Below are 24,210 nucleotides of genomic sequence, written 5' to 3' on the forward strand. Positions count from 1 at the left end.
ACCCACAAATTATCGTATGGTCACGTGAGTCACCTTAAATGAACCCCTACTACATAGATTGACAATTATATATATATATATATATATATATATATATATATATATATATATATATATATATATATATATATATATATATCTTACCGCCCTTGGTAAGAGGCCCCACTGTAAAAATCGCGCTCACACATATCGTAGCCCCGACGCTAGTCTTGCTGGCGCTTGCGGCAAAAGCGTGATATGTGGCCGCGATAGCCACAATAATAGCACGTAGGACGAGACGGACGCCAAGGGGGGTAGTAGGGGGTGTTCGGTGTACCGTGTGACAGGGAGGTCAGATGGGCCGATGAAGGCTCTGGCGGTGATGACGGGAAGTGAACCGTGGGCGCAGTAGCAACCGACGCGTAAGTTGGTAGCGGCAACGGAGAAGTGACGTGGCCGACAGGCTTGGCAGCAACTTGCGCGTATGTCGGTCGTGCGGTAGTTGCTAATGCGTGAGGGACAGGAGCTTGTGCTGGCACAGCGCAGGTCAAGGACGCCAATTCTTCCCTGATAACGTCACGCAATGACGCACCAAAAGGTTGGCTGGGATACGTCGAAGGTGTGGTTAACCCCATCGATTGTAACTCTTCGCGTATGAGCGTGCGTATCAGCGTACGTAGGTCATGGTCCCCCGTAGAATGGGCATCGTCAATGTCGGGCTGTAGGCGGACAGACTCGAGCTCATCGAGGCGCTGACAAGTGATTACGACGTCAGCGACGGTAGCCGGATTCTTAGTGGCGAGTGCATTGAAGGCAAGAGTTCCAATGCCTTTGAGAATGTGGCGTACCCTGTCCGACTCCGACATTGAAGAATTCACACGTCGGCAGAGTGCAAGGACGTCCTCGATGTAGGAGGTGTACGACTCGCCCAGGTGTTGTTTGCGAGCATCGAGGCTTTTCTTGGCGAGAGTGGACCGAACAGCCGGTGTGCCGAACACTTCACGAAGCTGGTGCTTGAAGAGAGTCCAGTCGGTCAATTCGGGCTCGTGGTTAAAGAACCACGTCTTCGCCACGCCAGACAGATAGAAGGAGACATGGCGTAGTTTATTAACATCATCCCAGTGATTGGCGGAACTGACTCGCTCATAATCGTCCAGCCAGTCTTCGACATCCTCTCCGCGAAGACCAGCGAAGAGATGGGGGTCACGCTGGGCGCTGTTGATGATAAAGGAAGGAGGCACTTGCGATGTCGGAATGGTGGCAATAGGGGCGCCAGGCTGCACGTCCTGCGGCATGCTAGCTGACGGTGGGCGCAAGCGGCGACCTGAACAAAGCTCCAGGAGGCAGACCGGACGGCCAGAGGACGTAGGACCGAAGAGCACACTCCACCACTTGTGACGTCTCGGTTGGAACGACGTTTATTAGGCCTGGGAGCTCGTCAGCGAACCAGCGCAGCACACAGGTGATGATGATGAACACATATACAGGCGAAGAGGAGGATAGGTAAAAGTGCGAGGATGATGATGACAACATACAGATGAGGAAGATGTGCGTAATAAACGCCCACAATATATATATATATATATACCCTACTGAAAAAACCCATATCCCCTATATCCAGTAATATCATATGGCGTATAGGAAAGACGGGTTTTTCTATGGGATCCTATATGCTTCAAATCGGATTGTTGGCTATGGAAGTTATGGGGCATATGAATTTTTCAGTAGGGTATATATATATATATATATATATATATATATATATAAATTTCCATCTGTCAAGCTCCTAATTGAGCTTATCACTTCGCACCTCACAAAACCAAGAAATTGAGTTTTATTTTAAATTTCATTAATTGCCCACTGCATATATATTTTCACGACATTTTCTTACTATATACATTATTAGGTCTATATTATTATTATGGATTGTAGCGTTATCTTGCCAGATTTATAAGCGAAAAACTGTCAGCCCTTCAACGCGGGGTGGAGATGGACGACCAGCGAAGCTGTACTATGGTGGGAATTATGTGTTTCCAATTATGACTACTAAGATTTGAGGGTGTATTGGTTATTTGAACTAATAGAGAATGAGAATATATATATATATATATATATATATATATATATATATATATATATATATGATCCGGTGGTTTTCATTTATTTAGTGACCACAGGTACCATGACCTTATGGTCGCTACGGTACACCGCCATAGGGTGTACGGCAAAGGTTGGCACGCTCTTTATAAACACGCCACCAACGCCACGCGCGTTTGGTGCGAACGCGGGCAAAATGCCGCCGCCGTCTACAACAGTTCTGCGCGTTGTTTGTGTGACCGCACACAACCGCTGTCAAAACGCTGGCGTGAGGAAGCGCGACAGACGCAGCGGGCAAATGTTCATGCGGTCTATCGCTTCCACGGAAAGTGGAGCGGGCTGTGATCGCGCAAACAGCTCACTTTCCGCAAGTTCGGTTTGACTGCTACATCACAAAGTAGGAAATCTGCGCTCCCACCTCTGAGGGCCGCTGACGCAATCACAATTCTGATCAATCCAGAGAGGGCAAGCGAAGGAACGGAAAAGCGAGCTGTTTGCGCGATCGCACCCGGCAAAAGCACAGCGCATAGAAAGGTAGGAGCTGTTTTGCAGATCTCTTTCAAGATACGGTGCGCGCCACCGCCCGGCGCCCCGAGAAAGGCCGGCAGGGCTTCGCGCATGCGCCGCAGAGGGAGAGCGGGCGCGCACACGCACAATCTAGGGCGCCTCGATTCCCTTCTTGCCCACCGCTCCCCTTTCACTGGAAAGTCGTGTTTGCTCTCCGCCGTGCGTTCGATTCCCCGTGAAAGAGCACGTCCCTCACGCGCTTTCACTCACACATACAGCATACGGCCAATCAGAGTTTTTTTTTTCTACATCCGGACGTGACCATAGATGAGTGAGCCCTTAAGAGCTTGTTTCGCTGTAAAATTTATTTTTTTAGGGGAATTGAAAATTACTTTGCGTGACCTGGCTGAGAGCTTCCCACAAATTAGTTCGAATTGTTGGCCAGCGTTTACACAGCATTTTTGGTGTAACCCCTCTTTTGCATGTGCCCACTGCTTTAAGGTGAGAAAATAGGTTCGTGGGCCATCTGATGTTCACAGGGAAGTGCTCGCGTGAGATGCAGCCGCTAGGAGCAACAACAATATCCTCCGTGCCAAAATACTTACATTTATATATCCTCCGTGCCAATTCCCGTGACACATCCCGTGCCAGTTATGCTGACCCCACATGCTCAAAGCGAGGGACCCTTTCATGAAGGCATGGTGTCCACGAGTGCTTCATTGTAAACGCAGGCGAGATAATCCTTCAAAAGTGCTCGTGCCTCGCTTTTTTCGATGCGCACCGACAGTTTTCATTCAAACAACGCCGTTCTGTGCTACCTTCATTTGCAATGACGTCTCCTGTTACGCGTGCACCACCTCGCTAAGATATACGTTGCGGTGAAGCTCAACCAAAATTTAGGCGAGATGACTTTACAAATAACGCCAACTAGACGGCACAATAAACGGATAATTTGGGAATCTTAAATTAGTTTTGATTTACAACGTGTAAACTGTTTGCCCAACGAATCCTTTCTCTGAAAATTGCGCCGAAGGGGTGGCGCTCGCGCTGTGAGAGCATGCACAATTCCTAATATGAGTGGCTATTGAATCACCACTTCACCTCAGCATGTGCAGCAGTTACATTTTGGCGCCGGCCATCTTTGCTGTCATGCTGTTTGGAAGTCCTACAGATGAGCTTTCTTTAATAGGCAGCTATACTTGCCTGTCTTGACGACTCGAACGGAGTGCATGAGGCCGGGCAGGGAGGCGCGTCGCTCCCATCTGCCCTGTGCCACTCGGAGCACGTCGATGCGGTCGGTGCACACTAATGGCCGTATGCCCAGAATGCCACCCACCAGCCAGATGTCACGCTGCAAGGGCACGGCTGAGCAGAAGGCCCTCTTCTTTGGCATGGGCGAGTGAGTGACCCAGCTGCACAGTATACGACGCCTGTTATCACGCCTCTGTCACTGCACGTCCACGAAAGAGCGCTGCCACCAAGTACCGGTCGCAGTCATTGCACTCTTCATCGCATAAATAAAGAAAAACAAAAACGAGTGTTTGCAGCCATATTTAAATTTTCGAAATGATTAAGGAGACCTCAACGAGCTCGGTACCTCATACAAATAGTGTGTCGCCCTAGTATTTAACACTATAAAAGAGCGCAGCGAAGGTATGACGCTTGTGAATGGGTAGATAGAGAGATATAAACAACTTTGTTTATCCCAACCTAAAGGGACCGGGATATCCAGAAGATGGCGAGGGAGGTTTTCCTACTAGTGGTAGGCCGCCTCTACCACCTGAGCCCACCTCTAGATAGCTTGCTAAAGTTCGGGGTTGTAGCTGCGCATGGCAGCTTGCCACAGCTCCCGACTACTTAAAATTCTACAAGGGTTAGGGGGTGGGGAGTGGTTCTTGCCTTGCCACATAATGTGGTTTAGGTCCGCTCTGCTAGCAGGACAAAAATTCCAGGCTGAGGTAGGGTATATTCCCGGGTGAATTTTGTGACGTAAGGCAGGGGATATAAAAGTGAGAGTCTAGTTTACGCCATAGCACCTCGTGTATGCGTGACGACCGACGCATTAAAGATGGGAGGGTTCGGTGACCTAGGATGCCCGCAAATGTTGTGGTGTATAAGTAATCTGTTTTTGGAGGTAAATTCTGGAGAGAGATTATTGGCGCCTGAACCGTCCCCAAGTCTAGCCGGCGCTCGATTCGTGAAAGCTCGAGCACTTGCGAAGGCAGTTTCATTGCCGATTAGGCCTGCGTGAGCAGGTGTCCAGATTAAACTCGAAGTTGGGATAGCGGATTATGGGATAGGATGGCTAGGGCTGTCCTGCAAACCCTACTGGCTCCAAACTTGTATATGGCAGTTTTTTGAGTCACACACTATGACAGTAATTGGGTATTGTTGCGGCGAGTGCCACCGCGGCCTCATCCGCCTCCTCCTCCGAGAGGCTAGAATGGATTCTGCCGTCGCAACACTGCCAATGGAGTCAACGACTGATATGGCGAAATTGTGTCCCCACGGATATTCTGCGGCATCGACATAGACCACGTCTTTGTAGTTATATATATATATATATATATATATATATATATATATATATATATATATATATTGGAAGGCTTTAGCTCGTTGTTGCTTTCTGTGTTCGTGATGAACGGGGTGCATATTCTTAGGGTTAGGAGTGATATGAGAGTGCTCATGAATCGGGTGGGTAATAATAAATTTTGCATTGGTAATGGATGCTGGGGTAATATTTAGGGAGTTTAGGATGTGCCCACCATTGTGGGTGTTCAAAAAGCGCTTGTATTGAGCTGTCAGGTGGGCTTCTGCGAGGTCACTACATGTATTCAAGGTACCTGTAGCCAAAAGTATCTCAGTGGAGGCACTCCAAGGGCAAATTTGTACAGTGTGCGTATCAGTGAGTTAACCTTATCTTTCTCGGCCCTAGTTAAGTGGAGATAAGGAAGGAACAATGTGATTTTACTAACGGAAAACGCCTGTACCAATCTTAGCCGTTCTATTTCGCGCAGACCTCCACGCTTATTGGACACCCTTCCTATAAGCCGTGTGGTGTGGTCTACGCTGGCGGTAACCGTTTGAAGTGTATAAGTATTGAGTCGGTTAGATTGAATGTGCGTGCCAAGTACACGGATTTTGTCCGCGACGTGAGCTTCCATCCCGTTAATATGAATCTGAATGGTGGGCGTATCGCGTTTATTTGCGGATAGAAGTAACAGCTCAGATTTGGCGGGCGAGCACTCGAGGTTCATGAACCCTGCTCTCGTAGCCACTGCATATGCAACCTCTTGCAAGGTATCTTGAATGTAGCCATCCGAACCACCCTTAATCCATAGGGTAATGTCGTTTGCATATAAAGAATGTTGGAGATCCAGTATTTGTACCAGCGTCCCTGCAATGGACCTCATAGCTTGGTTGAATAAAAACGGCGGGAGCACAGATACCTGAGGAGTGCCAAAGCTACCTAGGGTGACTGGGGGAAAAGTTTGATCATTGAGACTAATGATAGCTGTGCGATTGGTAAGAAATTCGCGGATATAGTCATGCATTTTTCTACCACAGTTAATAACATTTAATTCACGTAAGATAGATCCATGATCTAGGTTGTTAGATGCACCGCGCAGGTGGAGTCTCTGCGCGATGGAGTCCCTGGGTGTCTTTACTGCCTGTAGGAAATAAGGAGGTCATGCTTGAGCCTTAGTATGGCATGCTGGCAAGAAGAGAGCGACTGGCGAAAGCCAATCATCTCTGGGGGGGGGGGGGGGGGGGGGGATAACTGATAGCCTTCCGCGTTTTATATAAGCGATTAAGCATGACATGTTCAAGCGTTTTCCCAAGCATGAAGTGAGGCTAATAGGTCTAACAATAGCTATATATGTCAGAGGGCTTATTGGGTTTGGGAATAAAGATTACTTTATCAGTTTTCCATGCGTTCGGAAGGGAGCTGTTATCGAAGCAGTGATTGTGGTATTCTGTGAAGGCGGATATAGATTTGTCGTCCATGTTTCGGAATAATTTGTTATTTACATTATCTATACCCGGAGCAGATGTAGTTTTAAGGGAAGCTAGGGCATGTGGACCTTCTGTCTCCGTTATTGGGGCGTCGAGAAGTTCATTAACCTCGCCTGTATGGTCTGAATTCTTGTGAGTTGTGGTTGGAAGGAGGGGTAATCGTGCAAGATCCTGAAAAAGATGGTGAATATTATCCTTGTATTTGTGCAATACAGTGATGTAGTGACTATGTTGCGCACGCGAGGTCGAGAGATCAAGCAAATGTCTCAGCAGTTGCCTATTTTACTACTGAGATTACCATGCATACTCTCACATACTTGGCACCGTTGTTCATTAAGTAGTTGGGTCGCATATGCTTGGATGTTGTGATCGCAATAGAAACGTTCGGTAAGTTTGCGAATAAGGACTCAGCAATAAAAATATTCACAAGTATTCCTTTCCACAAGTGATTTGCTTACTGCAATCGTGACGATGCCACACCACACTATCTATCTATCTATCTATCTATCTATCTATCTATCTATCTATCTATCTATCTATCTATCTATCTATCTATCTATCTATCTATCTATCTATCTATCTATCTATCTATCTATCTATCTATCTATCTATCTATCTATCTATCTAATTAATTAATTAATTAATTAACAATAATTATGTTTAGGTAGGAAGACCGTCTACGACGTAACACTATAATTTTTAATGGCTGGCTTATTTTACACGGACAACCTGCGTGGATGGAACTGCGCTTTATTCAAACACTTTAATAACAGTGACTCCGCCTCAGCAACTGTCAGGCGCTTTTTACGTCGATACTTAACGTGTCCGTTTGCGGGTCGAAGATGTAGGTCGAGTCTTGGAGGTTGGAGCCGTTGTAGTCGCGAGTAACACCTCCCAAAATCCAGATGCGGTTGTCGAGCGTGACGGCCGCCATGCCCATGAGTCCCACGGGCATCGGGTGAACGAGCGTCCACTGGTCCGCCTTGGTGGAGTAAACCTCTGTACTGGGCAGAGTTCTGTCGCCGGGCCATCATGCAAGTAAGTCCGAGAGAAGGTTAGCCCGTGTCCTTAATTGCAACTGTAAAGGAGTCGCCTCGGCCACAATTTACCGGCGTGGCTGGCCAATAATGGGTTGGTTCGCACTACATCAACTTATATCAACTATACATATGTGGCAACGAAGGTGAAGCTACGAGGCAAAGCACGCACAGGTAAGAGCGCTCCTGGAAAAAGTCCCACATTTTCATATACGAATATGTTATTTACAATAACCTGCCGGGGTGGCGTAGTGGCTTTGGTATTGCGAAGCCCGAGGGCGCGGCGACCGCAGTTCGATGGAAGCGAAATGCAAAAACTTGTGTGTACCGTGCATTGGGTGCACGTTAAAGAAGCCCAAGTGGTCAAAATTAATCTGGAGTCCCGCACTCCGGCGTGCCTCATAATCGCATCGTGATTTTGGCCCGTAAAATCCCAGAACCCCCTTTATTTACAATAGGAAAGGAAGACCAAATGCACTCGTGAGTGTTAAATTGGACGTATTTCTTTGCTCTTCTATTCCGCGTTCAGGCAAAAATTGGTGCTAAGCTGATTTAGTATCTGTGAAGCTAAACGCGCTGTCAAACGCCACCGGAACACTTGGCGCAGCATCATAGGTGCAGAAGCTCCGCCCACCGCTTAGGCTGGATGCTAGACGACGGATGGTGCGGAAGTGCAATATATATATTTGCTTTGGCGCAAATGTGCTATCTTTGGATTCACGTAGCAGGAAACGGTCGTTATTTTCGCGTCACCTAGAAAGGAAAGAAGCGAGGTCTGCACGGGATTGATATACGCAGTTGATACGCAGTTGTACGCAGCTGATACGCAGTTGTTTCGCGAAAAGCCCTCAGTATTTTTTTTTTTTTCGGAGTGCATCTATTAGGTGACGAATCGAATCCATGGATGCTCATACCAGACTGGCTCAACGAAGGGCTTCTCGAGTGAGTCAACTAAAGGGAGATATTGATTTTTGCTTCATAAAACACAGCTTTCATGAGTACGAGTCGCTGAAACGTAATCTTATTCGTTCACTGGAAAGTGACTTACTTTCGAGCAATGTCCATTCCACCGAAGACGATCATGCGGTCGGACCATCCGACGGCGGCATGGTAGGCGCGCTCACAGTGCATATCGGCCAGCTTGCGCCAGCTTTGCTTGCGGAGGTTGAACAGAAACGCCTTATTGGAGGGCTGCATGTGGCCGCTGCTCGTCACGCACAGTGGGTCCAGGCCGCCTGCGTGACGGTCACCGCGCGCAGACACGCGTGCGCATTCGTTGTAGTGGAAATTCGCGGGCAAACTTTGGGAAAGAAACCATCTCACACACACGCACGCACGGTGCCACGGTGATATGCCCCCAAGGTCAACGCGCGTTATGAACCACTAAAAACCTTGACACCAAGTCACCATTACAGCGAGCTTCCTAGAAAAGTTACTAGAGGGAACTCTGGCGTCACGATCGTTCAGAAACTATACGGCACGTACTATAGGGGAGTGATCGGTAGTACATGGATTTTTTTTCGTGCTTACGACTTCCACATTTATCTGTTACGCTTTATCTGTCTTTATTGGCCTAAATTTCCAGGCAATCACACTTTTCTAAACGCATGTAGGCAATAAGACTCTGCGCGCATGCATAATTAATGTAAATTGTTACACTTTAACGCAATATTTTGTTGAATGTGATCAATCCAAGTCGTTTGTAGCCAGTAGGACGAAGCTTAGTCCAATCCATGTCTTTAATTCCAATTATTCCAATGGTGGCCTGGAGCCCCAGTTGCTTGCAGGTCGGTCAAGTTTACTCAGCCAGACAGCCGTCCATGAAGAGTGGTGGGAAAACCCAAAGAAAGCTTCGATTGAAACACCCTTGCGGACAAAAGCGGCGCAGAAGTATCGCAGGGAACTGCAGAAAGACGACACACTCGGGAGCACTGAGCACTTTTATAGCTTATGGGGAGACCTGTGTGTGGATGTGCATGCGTCTACACGGCGCGTAAAGACTTGCCACAAGACCGCGCAAGAACAGATGGGAGCTTGTATTTCTACCTTGAACACAGGCATCGCTGGAGTGTCGCGCTCGGCAGGTGTAGAATTTCTCGCTAGATGCCGTTGTTTATCTTTATACTTGAGGAGGTCCTTCCTTTGAACTACCATACCAACGGTGCCGGCATCCTTAAGAAAGAACTCTGACCATGCGGTAAAGAAAACCGTTAGCTGTTGCTCTTGTTCGCGGACACTCTGGACAACACTTGCCTGCCACGATGATGGCGTCGCCGACGAGTACTGCTGTGTGGTAGCACCTCGGTTCGGGCATGGTGCCGAAGAAGAACCAGGCCTGCCTCTGCGGGTGGTAGAGGTTAACTGCGGAGCCTGCGCGCGCCACGCGTGCAATGAAAAAAAAAAAAAAAAACAAAGAAAAAAAAATCTTGGAGGACGCTTAAGCTTCACCTATAAGAGTGGAATGCGACAACATTCAAAGATCCCCGACTGCATCTCACGCTTCCAGGCAACTGCAGCTTATGTAAGCGTAATCTTTACCAGGAAACGCTGGCGGCGAACGCTAGGCACGAAGGCGAGCTTTTATTTTTTTATTTTTTTGTGGATTCCACCAAGACAGAGCTCAGAGCTCAAACGGCATCTAGGAAAGGGGTTTGTGTTTGAGTTTCTGCGTAACAGAATTATGTTTTCTCGTATATTCGAAATAAAATCCGACGCTATCATGTCTGTAGGTTGCGTGTAACTCGTACTTTACGAATTTTCTGACGCATTTTACTTTGGGAGATTCAATTAGTTCTGTAACGCCTATGCGCCACGCGGAGGGCCTGCGTGCTTTGGGACGCGTGCTTCGGGATGATGTTTCTCTAAAGGCTCGTTCACACTATAGGCCGACACGAGACCCTTAACGCTGTCACGTTTAAATTCAGCTCTCCCGTTTTTCGTTCGTCACTTGAAACTACGGCCACATTAATAATAATAATAATAATAATAATAATAATAATAATAATAATAATAATAATAATAATAATAATAATAATAATAATAATATATATACTATTATTATTATTATTATTATTATTATTATTTTGATTATTATTAGATTATTATTTTGATGATAAGGGCGTTTTCAGTTCTAAGTTGTCGCTGAATGCGGGTGTACCGCAGGGGTCAATTTTATCGCCATTGTTGTTTAACATCTTCGTTAATGACTTTCCTTTGGCGATTTCCAAATGTTCTGTGTTCCAGTATGCTGACGACACTGTGTTACTAGCAAGACATCTATCTTACAAAATGTCAACTGAAATGTTGCAAAATGACGTGTACAATGCGATGCTTTGGTTCAGTAACAATGGAATGGCTGTCAATGCCCAAAAAACACAACTGGTATGTTTTCGCTCTCCACTCAAGACTACTGTGATTAACTTGCCTCTCTACTTACATAAGTCTAACTGTGTTCCTTGTAAGTGTACTCCTATTCCATACGTAGATTGTGTTAAATATCTTGGAATATTTTTCGATAGCAACTTATCATGGCAACATCACTTATCACTCATTTGTTCAAAACTGAGGTCAGTCGCTTGGCTGATGTTTAATATGAAAAGTATTGCGCCTCTCTCTGTAAAAAAATTGATTGTGCATGCATTGGGTTATAGTGTATTGAGATATGGTATTACGGTCTTCGGATTCTGTTCGGATCGTTGGAGATGCAGGGTAGACAGGATTATAAAAAATATCCTTATAAATGTTGCCTACAATTCCCAAACAGTAACAGCTGCAAATATCTTCCGTGAACTTGGTCTGCCTAATTTTCATTCTTTGCTCGTTGAAACAGTTGTCATAAAACAATTTTGGACTTCCGCTTTCAAACAAAAAAATACCTCCACAAGGGAACTTCGTAAACACGCCCGCTATATCGTTCCTCGTTCATCCACAAAGTATGGTGCGGCCAGACGCTGTGCATATGTGCCGGACATGTTTAACAAGTTACAGAATGAAATTTTTAACGCTACTTCAAAAAGCATGCTGAAAGAACTATTGAAGGAGTCATGGTGAAACTAACTTCCACAACACTTTGGCTTCATAATTTTCACTGCTTCAACTTCTGTTTCACGTAGAATAACCAAATGTCATCTTATTTTTTTCTGGTCATTTTTTTTCTTTGTCTTTCTGTCTCATCAACATCTTTTTATTTACCGTTTGTATCATGTTCATGGCACGGTCCTACAAGCCAATTGAGGCTTAGACCGGCCTGTTTGAGTTGCTCTATATTTTGGTGAATAAACATTATTATTATTATTATTATTATTATTATTATTATTATTATTATTATTATTATTATTATTATTATTATTATTATTATTATTATTATTATTATTATTATTATTATTATAGTGGAGAGAAGAACGCATCTTTTTGAGCTCTTTGAAAACACCTCTATAAGCGGGATCACAACTCATATATTGCATTCTTGGAAAAGAGCGCTTCCGACCGGACGGCGGCAATTTGGAAGTGTATGCGCAAGCGCTCTAGTAAACGTGGAGAGTGTTTTCGCCTGCTGGACTCTAGAGGAGAATAAGTCCAATCAGTCGCGGATTGTTTTGCTGCCCATTTCTCATCTTTCAGGTTTCAAAGCCGGTGTCAGCAGCACACGACAGTTCCTACATTTACTCTGTCCTCAGCAAAGCTTTTGATGTATAGTCAGCCACTTACAGCACCTGATCAAGCTTATGCACTTCGGTGTTGACTGGTCAATTGTCAGTCTCTTGCGAAATTATCTTCTTGATACATAATGTTATGTTAACGTCAATGGTCATACGTCTATTTTCATTGCAACTAGCGGCGTCCCTCAAGGATCAGCACTGATTTTTATTAATGATGGTCTTTCCGCTCTTCGGAATTCTTCATTCCTTCTATATGGCGATCACATCAAGATCTTTATGGAAATTCATACTGCTGATGACTGTCGCATCCTGCAGGCTGACCTGTTTTTTGAAATGTTGCGAAGATAACCTCACCTTGAATGCAGCTAAGACCAAAGTCATGACTTTCACGCGCCAAACAGCAAGCATTTCTTTTTCTTTTATCTGTTGATGCTATTCCATTGTGTGAGGCCTGTGAGATAAGTGATCTTTGTGTACATTTTGATACAACCTTACACTTTTCAGTTCGCACTAAACGCATTGCAATGCGGGGTATGTAGTCTCTTTGCTCTGTTTGCAGACTATCGAAATAATTAAATTATCCTACACCATTCCGCAAATTGTACACAACAACTGTCTTCCTCAACTCGAATATGCGTCGGTCGTCTGGAATGGCATTTCCAGATCCGACAGTGACATTATATATCCGCTCCAGAAAAAGTTCCTGAGAATATATGATCACCGCTTTGATAACACGGATACTGGTCCTTCTAGCACTGTTGGATTATTGTCATTGCCCTTACTTCGCTGCCGACGTAATCGCGCTGGCCTTCTGTTTCTTTTCAAACTCTTCACGGCACCGTCACCTGCCCCGAACTACTCAGCTGTATCATGTTTCGTATTCCACGCAAGATCACCAGAGAACTTTTCAATGTTCCTGTCTGTCATCACTAACACTCAGCCGTCCACAGAATACATAACGCTTATATTCATGATCTTTATATTTTTCTCAACTCGCTGTCATTGTTCTTTTCCGACATTTGCGTAGTTGTGTCATAGTTTCACATATTGTTCAACTGCCCTTCTCATTTTTTTCTTGTATTCACCTTGCGCCTTGCATTCTTTTTTTTTTCAAGATTGTTCGTTTTATTCATTATTATTATTATTATTTTACTTATGTTCCCCTGCAATTTTTTTTAGTGTATGCGTGCGCCAGCACTCGGAGGTCGTGGTTGTTTCTGGGCACGGTAAATAAATGATCCATTATTGGAATAGGCCTTTTCCTTTATAAGGTGGTCCATGGCAATATACATTGCCCAAACCTTCTTGTTCATGTGCAATTTTCCGTGCCGCAAAAGTATACCAGGCAGCTTTCCGCGTTTCCTGCGCGGCCTTGTTGCATTTGTGACTGCACTATGGTTCGTCTCCAAAAAACGTGTAATAAGTACTTGGCCTGCATTGAAATATTTCAGAGTTCCTTTCCTGTATTTGGTATATATGTAGATAAGCATGTTGTTTGATTAACTCCCCTTTTACGCCGCCTCCTAGTTTTCTGTTTCCCTATTTGTTTCTCTATCTCACATTGCTTTGTTCCTGGGCACTATAATAAACATTTGATTGCTTGATTGATTATGACAACGTGAGATCAATAAGATAGGGCTACGCAGCTGTAGCAGGCCCGCCCATGGGAATCGCGCTACGATCACTTGCAGCTTCATGTGTTTCCTTTTGTACGCAAGAATAATTAAGGAGCATGCGTCTGAAGCGCGCGCAGAATTTCAGTGCGACTTGCTGCGAGTTTTGATATCCCAGTGTGAGCTCACCGTCCAAATAATCAGTTGGGAAACGAGCCGAGATGCCGCCGATAAGCATGAGGTTGTGGCTTGTCATGTTCTGGAGCGTCGGGACTATGGCCATTTCGTCGGTGTAAAACCCGTCGCTGCGAATGGATCTCAGGATCTCGTGCCTGCGATAAGAAACAACGTAAAAAAAAAGTTGGCACTGAATGTAAATTCATTTCCTGCCATCGGGTAATGTTTTCTCCAAGTCACATTTTCCCCTTCACATGCTGTGGCATTTACCGAGCACCATGGTCCGTATTGAGAACAGTTTTGCGTACGTACAGTCGCGTTCGTAAGAACAGGCGCCGGCAATCAAGATAGCGAACATAAAATCAAAATCGGCCTTCCAGTGAAAAAACAGTTCTTACGAACGAAAATATTTGTGAATTAGTCCTCAAATGTGAACGACATGCAACGCTATGTCGCGGCTGCTTGGAGTTTGTCGTGCATTCTTTGTCGTATTTGCGAAATGCTTCATTGGTGCATGCTGTATAACAGGCGTGAAGAATAAGTGATTCCTGCACATTATATCCCCCAGCAACCGGGAGGTCTAGCATGGCGACGAGAATTCGAGAGAATGCATTCACGGACGTATACGTGTGGCACAGCTCTTTGGTATAGTTTTGACTTTCAAATAGCGATGTATATCTCATAAGATAACGCGCTGCAGACTGTGACGGTTGTAGTGCGGGGCCGTATTTTATCGTTTTATTTTCACGAGACCTAATTTCAACGTCCAGTTTTGCACACGCTCTTACCGAAAGCTCGGCGCAGCACGATGTGTGACGCGCACGCACGAATCTTGGAAAGCTCGCGCGAACAAGTGAACGGAAAGCGCTTCTCCTGCCACAGAGCTGGTCCTATCAAAGATCTCTGTATTCCAAAAAAAAAAAATGTATGGGAAAGCCAGCTTAGAAATTGAATGGGCTGACTCGCCTTTCGCGGACTTTCTTCTGAGGCAACGGCGGTAGCAGTGAGGTCACAGGGCTCCAGTAGTACCTGTCGGCGTCAGCCGCCCGCCCACTTGTGTCCTTGCTGAGTTGACTGCCACAGGAGTAGAACTCAGTTTTCTGCTCGAGAGCGCCAGGGCCCAACGTCGTGGCTTGTGCGTGTATTGCGGCTCGAATACACAGCCGCGCGGCGAGCTTGGGGTCCGCTGAGGAAGAACTTTCGTCTTCACTCCCGTTACAAATTGGGGCACTCCATTTTTTCTCACAACTTTGATTGCGTCGTTCTTCCTTCAGTAACTGGTCTGAGCCAATATATCCTATCTCACGGTTTCCGGTCAGCTGCGACGACGATTTTGTTAAAGTCCTTTCTACGGGAAGCTTCTTGCTTCGATATGGGTTCTTGGGATGTGCACCACCGCAGACATGTTGCTTTGGCCTTTGGTCGAACGCATCCGTTGGCATCGTTTCCTCCTTGCGCCCGCACACTTGGTTCTTGAGATCTATACTTGTCTGGTAGCCTCTGTTCTCACTGGTACCATGTCCCACCACTTGAGCTTGGTTTGCTTGGTACTCGACGGCAGGATTGTTATAACAGGCGTATTTTCCGCGAGCAGTGTGGTCAACCTGGTGTCGCGAAGACACATTTATCGGAACATTCACAGCTCTTTTCGTTTGTTCTTCCTTGATGATTTCTTTATAGCTCCTCATAAATCCCCGGTGGCTGGGCCAAACGGTGGACGGCATGAACTGGAGTTGCTTCCTATCTAGCGGCGGTGAACTGTCTTCGGAGGAGCTATCTACGAATGCTCCTGCAGCACTTGTCATAATTTGGGGCATTTTTTTAACGTGGTCTTTGTTTGCCTGCTGAGTGTGGGTTCCAGGAGTCTGCGCCTCCTGTTTCGGAGGGGAGACAGCCTCTCCGAAAATGAGCACGGGATCTGCGGCACTTTCCGCACGCAGAGGCTCTGACGCGTACTGGCAGTGTGCGAGAACCCATCTCTCTGTTCTTCCAGGGTCGTGCGGCAAGTTGATGCTGGCTGCGGGGATGCGCTGCCAGTCTCTCTCGGCGTGAAATTCGTAGGAACATTTCTCGCTTGATTCTTTGGCCCCAATACGCGTCGCCATTCTCCGTTCGTAGTAGCGGCGGTCGGACTCGTTATGGAAATGAACTCCAGGTTTGTCATGACTCGTCAGGAGACATTCCGTTGAGGTTTGCTGCCCTACGAATAAGGGTTGATGGGCTTGACATTTCTCGCGCTGTTCGTGCACTGTTTCGGTCGTGCGGACGTAGCGGGCGGCGCAAGGCTTGGAACAGCTTGCTTGGCAGTCGTTATTCCTGCCGCCCTGCCAGTCTTCGTACCTTCCCGTGCCGTCAATTCGCTGGTAAGGTTTGGTGGGAAGCTGGGCATTTTGAACACTTGGTGTCACAAAAATTGATCCGCTAGAAGACGTCAAGCGCCTCGCGTGGGCCGCACGCTCCCTATCATCCTCGTACCAGAAGTTGCCGTCACCCACCGGAGTAGGAGCACAACCTTGATTCCACTTTTTCATCTCAATTCGAATGTCTCTTCCAAAGCGTGGAAGGTCATCGCCGTCGCTTTCTGAGGCACCCGAACGTAGCTGGTTGGCTGCGGCTTCCCCGTACACCGCCGTTTTGAGAGGCAAAGTCGGCATTGCTTGTCGGCAACTACGCCTACGAGCCCTGTTGCTTGTGCGACGCTGGCTCCATTTTTTCCTTTGTGCCAAATAGCGTTCACTACTGCTGCTAGAGCTAGACAGAAGCTTGTGTGCTTGTGCTTGCTGGCGGCTCAAGCGGCTGGCTCCACACCGGTTGCCATGCGCAGTACCCCGGGCAGGCACAATATGCTGTCCGGTGCCGCGAGGACCGGATGGGAAGATGGTTGTGTTGACGCCGGTGCCATTGCCGGTGACACCGCCCAGTGCAACCACGCGGCTTTTGTGGGTTCCTTGTTGCTGCCGCGGCTGCCCCTGCTTTTGCCAGATAGATAGATAGATAGATAGATAGATAGATAGATAGATAGATAGATAGATCATAGATAGACAGATATATATATATATATATATATATATATATATATATATACGCATAAGCATGACTGAATTTACAAAACAAAGCTACCATTGTTGGGACCTGCCTCTTCCCAGTGAACCTTACCTTCAGCTTAGTGATTTTCTTTCGCGCCAGGTGTCCCCGATATGCCGCCTGTATGACAGTTGCCGCGGCATCCTGAAATTTGATTAACGAGAGCGTTATTCGCCGGGAAAAAAAATTACGTAGATGAAGGAGTATATAGAAGGATCACAGGTGGAGTATTTGGACACGAAGCGACATCAACTGGTGGCGGCAAAATGAACTAGATGTACAAAAATCCTGGTGTTCATGTAGATTGAAAGCTTATTTTAGGTTAAGCCACGTACCGCGGAAGTAAATAATAATAAGTGCCGATCCAGAAGAGAAAGGGAGAATAAGAGTGTCACAACAGTCACATATGCGGTTATATGATGCATCGTCGAAATAAATAATTAAAAAAAAGAACGCGTGAAACTTGTGAAGTACGATAGACTCGTACAAACGGGCGCTTTTTCGTTTATTTCACGCTGCTTGATTTCGATCATGTTAACTCGCCCAATTTGCCGTTTTGATACATGTTGCGTCCAATTTTATGCATGTAAAAATTTTAGAAGGGTCGTGTGTAAGTCATACTTGCAACTTTTGATGGTTAGATATTTCAAAAGTTTATGGTCGTCATTAACCACCAAAACATCGAGATTATTTGACAAAGAGACTATACACTCTCAGAAACATAGGTCGTTGTAGCTATCTACTTTAAGCTAGTACCTGTTTGTAACAATATTCACTATACCGAGTTAGACACTGCAGTTAGTAAAGGTAGCGTAAGGAAGTAACCAGGAAAAGTCGTAACCTTTATTAATGAGTCACTGTTACCAACTCCAAGTCTACAGTAACCCTTACAAGCACAATTACAGTATCATTATCAGCAGTATAATGAGGTCTGTTTGGTTTTTAAGCACCACTACACGTCCCAAAAGAAACACTTAGGTTGCTTTTAGTGTAAAACGTAGCCAGCCAAAAAGAAGAAAAAAAATGAAAAAACGAGAACCGCATTGATTTCATCGCATTTTATACCACCCATCAGTTATTGATACGTAACTGTCAGAGTTACTATGAACAAACTTACAGATAACTACACTGCGCTGAAAGAAACGACAGAATGAAATAATGCATGTAACATTACAACAATCGGGCTACTGCGCGACATCTTATTGCGAGCGATATCATGCGTATGTTATAGCCGTATTCGTGGGAGCACAAATTGTACCGGTGAGCAGCTGTTATTTCGAAACTAAATAAAATCATGAATCTTTTTTAAAACATAGTCTGCACGCGTGCACACCACGAGATAGAACATGACTGTTAATCCCACACATTGAAATAATCTACAGTATAACTAAATAGTTGCTTACTAATTAAGCATGGTGTCGCGGGCGCATAGGAAACGAGCAGATCTCACTCGATGACCGCGAACACTTGACGTCACAACGCTAGCGTGATGGAGTGCCGGCCTCAGGGATCGAACGCTTGGGGCGATGGCCTCTCATTTCAACGCGTCTCCGAAACTTCAGATTACGCAACCTCCCACATTAGGGGCGCGGGAAGACAGCGCACACCCACGAAGAAGCGATCAGCCATCACGGCTCGCCCAGCCGATCCCGCCCAGACACCCGCCGCAGATTACCTTCAAAATACAGCGCGTGGGCCGTGTATGTGCTCAGCCGAGCGGACAGCTATGCGCAGCCACCGCCGGGTTAGAGCAGGAGACGCGGAAACGCGCTCTCACTTGCACCTTCCCCCCTAGCGCTTGTTGCATGGCATTACCGCTGTTCAAGCACGACACGTACGCTCCGGCATGGAAAACAGCTCTTTAGTGACATAGGAGTACACCTTCCTTGCAGCCTAGGCACGTGTCACAAAAGTGCACATAATCAAAGCGGGCGCCGCGTGTCACACAAGCCAGCGTAGGAGCAAGTCGGCCCCGTGGCAGCTTCGACAGTGGAAGGGAGCGCATACGCCACAGACAGCCGTCGCGATCGAAGACTAGAAGCTTCGACAAGATACGCGAAGGTTGCGGTATCGAGAGAGAGATGAGAGAGAGGGCGCGCGCCGAAACACCATCTCAGACCCCTACACACGGAGAGCAGAGCGAGGTGGCGGGGGAGGGCGACAGCCCGAGCGTGCACCAACGGATGAGTCACCACCCTCCTAGAAGACGTTTCAGCGGCCGCGGCCGAAAATGCGAGAAATTTTTAGAAGGTTCCCAGGCTTTGTTCATTCTATGGGAGCCCGACACCTTCAGAAAGTTCGAGAAGCGCCGGCGAAGGCAATAAATGCGTCGTGCGGGAGTCAGTACGGGGGATCAGACCGCGCCGGTGAAGAGATGTAACGTGAAGACTGACCGTCTGCGGAAGAAGGGAATTCCCCGGCAAGCTAGTCGATGAGTTCTTCGAGCGTCTGCACTTCCGGAAGAAGTTCCTTTTTCGAGACTTGCCTCAAGCTACGCCGAGATCATCCGGCTCAAGACTAGCACGGGTAAATACGAGTGGACACTGTGTTCCTATTCATTCTGTACAGAACGTGTTGGACTCTTAGTGCTTGTCAATTATTTTCCAGTGTTTTGTTAACACCGATCTGAATTGCATTGTGATGTGCCTAGCCGAAATGTCCCTGTGTCTGTTTAACTGCCTTATTTGAAGAATATATTTTGTGTGTTGACAGCTCTGGGCTTTGACTCGGTCTTTGGACCACAATTAAACGGCATTCGCTGGCGCACCATAAGGCCTCTTATTAATTGTCCGTGCTTTCGGGGAGTTATTTTTGGAAACTGATAAGTCGGCTTTGGAATTTGGCCCAGCGTTGGCGCCTCGTTCACGGGGTGTGAGACAGCACGCTCCCCGCTTAATTATTTCAAATTAATAGGCGCCCATTTAAGAATATTCATTCATTTGAAAGTATATGTAAATGTCAAAACAATGGTATCTCTCATTAGCATCTGAAGGAAGTAAGCAGTTCAGAGGTGAACACAGTTTTGGCCAGTTAAAATGCAGGATACTTCAGCTATAGAGGAACATGCAAAATTAGTTTAGATTCATGCAAGAGGTGGCTTCACATTAGTTTACTGAGAAACAGAATTTTATCTTTTATTGGTTGACACAGCAGCCAGAGGCGGTTGCACAAAGAGGGCGGGGAGTAATCAGTTACGATCAGGCCAGCTGTACAGCGCAGTGGTCTTGCTCTTCGCTCCCGTGCGCGTCGATGTAGTGACTCAGCTAAAGAAGACTTACCTACAACAAACAGTAAATCAAAGCAGCAGAAACATGCAGCGCTTTTCCCATAATCTTGAAAAGTGCCACATGTTTCTGTTTTGATCCACAGTTACAAGTAAGCCTTTTTTAGCTAAGTCACTACATCGGCGAGCACGGGAGCGAAGGTTGGAGGCGAAGTGGAGTGCACTTCGTTTCCACGACCAATGGGTCCTGGAATACATTGGCGATTTTCACCAGAATCTCGTGCGGGTCCAGCGTGATACCGACATCAAACTGGAAGAAAATCATCAAAGAGCGCAGTAGTGCTTTTTGATGCATCCTTTGATGCATCCTGTGGTGTTTCTTGCATCCGCCATGCTGCATGGTGTAGCCAGACCGCGCAGCGCCCCCTGATGTTTAGTTTAGTCGCGAAATAGCTAGTAAAAGTTTACAAACACTCTGTGAGAGTAGGAACTGCTTCAATCACTACTAACTCTGTACTAACGTTAAGAAAGAATAGGAAACAAACAGAGTGTAGTATATTTAGAATGAGGGATACATTAGTCGCGTGTACATGAATGTGACAAGTGGTACATCGCATCGCATTAGTAGAGCATTGCAATCCATTTATACGGTGGTAAAAAGAGGAAAATCGAGATGGCTGCGGCTGTGCCCTCCTCCACTCACCGGCAAAACATCACTCATCAAAAACCGGTTTCGGCTTGTTTCGGGCGAAGGGGAACGCGCCACATGCATGATATTACCGTGACGCGCGAGGAAATTCGGTATATACTCTACTGTAGCGTTCATATCAACGCGGCTGTTGTCTAAGTTCCTAATACGGTCGAACCAGGATATGTCGAATCTGAAGGGTATCACAAAAAAGTTCGATATATAAAATAAAAATTTTATACAAACATTTTCAAGGAGATTTTACTGCAGTTCGTTATACACAATAATTCGTTATATGTGGGTTCGATATATCCGGGTTCGACTGCACTGTCGTACTTTTTCTCTTGCATCATAAATTTTGGCGCACTGTTTGATTACGTGACATAGTTATCCAGGCACTGTCGCTCGAAAATATGTTGCGATAGTTTCAATGTTCCATTCAGACATCCGCTTTGGCACTCGGAAATATCCCCAACACTCTAAGAACGAAGAGAGGGTTGGGAACTCTTTTCGCAGGAGTAACTGTTTATTCTATACTTAGCACGATTTCCAAGAGTTCTCCTTCGTCGCTTTGCTTGTGAAAGGTAAGTGAAAGAACTCACCCCGTCGTGACGTGCAAGAACAACCGGAAATGAAGTTAAATGTGCAAGTTGCTTGCGCGAAACGAGTTGACAACGCTCTTTTCGTTCTAAGAACGAACAGGAAGACAAAGAAAAAGAAATAAAAAACAGACAGCTGTAGACGATAACGAAAAACATAATGATAATGGTAAGCGACTTTATATACAATAATTAGCTGCCTTTATGTGGGCGTAGCTCGCTCTCTCCCACCCTCAAAGGAGTGGGAGGAGAGTAAGCCGGCGCGTAGAGTAAAGTGGTGGAAATCGAAGTGTTAAAAGAAAAATCCCACAGAAACATCTCAGGATGACTGTCGACGTGAATTCGAGCAGGATTGAAGCAACGTAACGACACACCGCATTGTCATCGCTGAAACGCGTCATGTATGACGTGCTTACATGACGTCACACGGGCCACCTCGAAGTTCGCGCGTGGCCCGTGTCTGAATATATATGACACCGGTTCGATTCCGCCACCCAGTTACCAAAGTTGGAGTCCGAGAGGTTCATTGGTGAGCGGTACAGAACCAGTGATACATACCCAGTGACGGAAGCTGGCGTGAAAAAGGTTTCGATGGTTGGTTTCTAACCCGGATCCTTCAGCAGAGTAGCCGGATGCCCTACGCATTAGACCATGGGCTACCCAATGATCCAAGTTGGCGTGGACAGAGGTTAGGCGAGGACAGACTGACAGACATGCCGAAAACTGGATAAAGTTCCTAGAGTACGCTTATCGTATTAAAAAAAAAAAAAGATAGGGTGGATTGGAGGTGAATAGTTGTGATAGCGAGGAAACACTTCGGGGTGCATGCTGCTGTCGGTTCATCCAAGAAGTAGAGATGACAGAAACGAAAAAAGGATCTGTAGAGCATTTCCCGTACTTTCCACCCCTACTTCTTGAAGGAAACAACATCAATACCCCTACCTGTTCCCTCTCTATCAAAATTGCACACCAACTCCCGTTTTTTTTTTCTATTTAATGCGTTAGCATTGTACGGGTACTTCACGCACTATCCGGGGGCTAGCTATGTATGTATGTATGTATGTATGTATGTATGTATGTATGTATGTATGTATGTATGTATGTATGTATGTATGTATGTATGTGTGTGTGTGTGTGTGTGTGTGTGTGTGTGTGTGTGTGTGTGTGTGTGTGTGTGTGTGTGTGTGTGTGTGTGTGTGTGTGTGTGTGTGTGTGTGTATATGTATGTATGTATGTATGTATGTATGTATGTATGTATGTATGTATGTATGTATGTATGTATGTATGTATGTATGTATGTATGTATGTATGTATGTATGTATGTATGTATGTATGTATGTATGTATGTATGTATGTAACCGTTTTCTCGCCTGCCTGGCTCACTGGATAGTCCACGGTCGAATGGGTAGCGCATCGGGCTGCTGTGCTGAGGGAGCAGGGTTCGAAACCAGACATCGAAGCAACTTGGGCAACTAGCGACGTGCCATTGGGAATGTGCCGCTCTAAAATGTCGAAAAAGATGCCTCAAATTTCTCCGATGCTGAGCCGAATTGAACCCACGTAACAAGGGTTCCTCATGGACAGCAACCCGACGCTTCAGCAGGCTGCCCCTCGAATGCATTGGCTACGTGCCGCTCTTCAATGAACGTCTTTCACGCCAACGCTTTACCGAACTGCGCCATGAATGCACTAGGTATGTGCCGCTTTCCAATGAACATCTCGCCAACTTGGCTCAGTGAGTAAGTGCCAGTGGCTGTGCGGAAAGTGAGGGAATAGTAAGCGTTCACAGGCCACGCGTGGATTTCTCGGCAGCACCATTAAATGGCGCCGCGTGTCCAGAAAGAAGCGCGAGACAGGAGCCCGGTTACCGCATGACGCGTTTCTACGAACCAGGAAAAAAAATTCCTGGTTGCGGAAGACGACTTCAAACCGAACACCGTAAGTCTCTTAATTGCATATTGCACCAGTGTGTGTGTGTTTTTTTAAAGCTTGGATAACGTTAACTGGAACATTCTATATACTCTGTACATGGAACGAATGCCTCCCAATGAATAAAGGACGCGCATAGAATGGATGACTCGCAGGATTGTAGGCCTCGACAACGGCGCAAGGTATCGGCTACTCTGCTCGAATTCGCTCCACGCGGCGTCGCTTACCGAGTGCGGGTACTGGTTGCTGACGGTCTTCGAATGCGACTCCTCAACCCGTCGCCGCCTCATTGAAGACGAGGCACCTTGATGCTGGCGATGACCCTTATTTCTCCAGCGGCCAGGTCAGAACATGGCGCGACGTTCCCGAACGCAGAAAGACAACGCTACGTGGCCTTCTTAGAATCCCATGGCGCGTGCCCAGAAGCGCGTGCCGTCACCGCCGAACGTGCACGTCTTCTACTTCTTTTTCGTAGCCTTGCGAACAACGGCAAATAAACTATGGGACATGGGCTAAGAAACACATTTTTAAAATTACTTTCTCGCGGAAAGAGGTTTTGTGGCAAATAAAAAATATTTATTTTAAAAGTTTCGCACTCG

At 46.3% G+C, this 24,210-nt stretch overlaps 2 protein-coding genes across 2 annotated transcripts in view; both read right to left on the bottom strand.

Moving 5' to 3' along the window:
• Window positions 1-24,210, bottom strand: part of LOC119465034 (ankyrin repeat and SAM domain-containing protein 6) — an 89,082-nt gene that overhangs the window by 46,761 nt on the left and 18,111 nt on the right. The gene's annotated exons all lie outside the window — the stretch shown is intronic.
• Window positions 1-24,210, bottom strand: part of LOC119444987 (alpha-scruin) — a 120,444-nt gene that overhangs the window by 14,113 nt on the left and 82,121 nt on the right. The window contains exon 5 of the mRNA XM_049669103.1: window positions 3,787-3,995. Coding sequence (XP_049525060.1) covers window positions 3,787-3,995 — 209 coding nt within the window. The remainder of the gene's footprint in view (window positions 1-3,786; window positions 3,996-24,210) is intronic.

The sequence above is a fragment of the Dermacentor silvarum genome, chromosome 1 (assembly GCF_013339745.2).
Source record: "Dermacentor silvarum isolate Dsil-2018 chromosome 1, BIME_Dsil_1.4, whole genome shotgun sequence".
NCBI lineage: Eukaryota > Metazoa > Arthropoda > Arachnida > Ixodida > Ixodidae > Dermacentor > Dermacentor silvarum.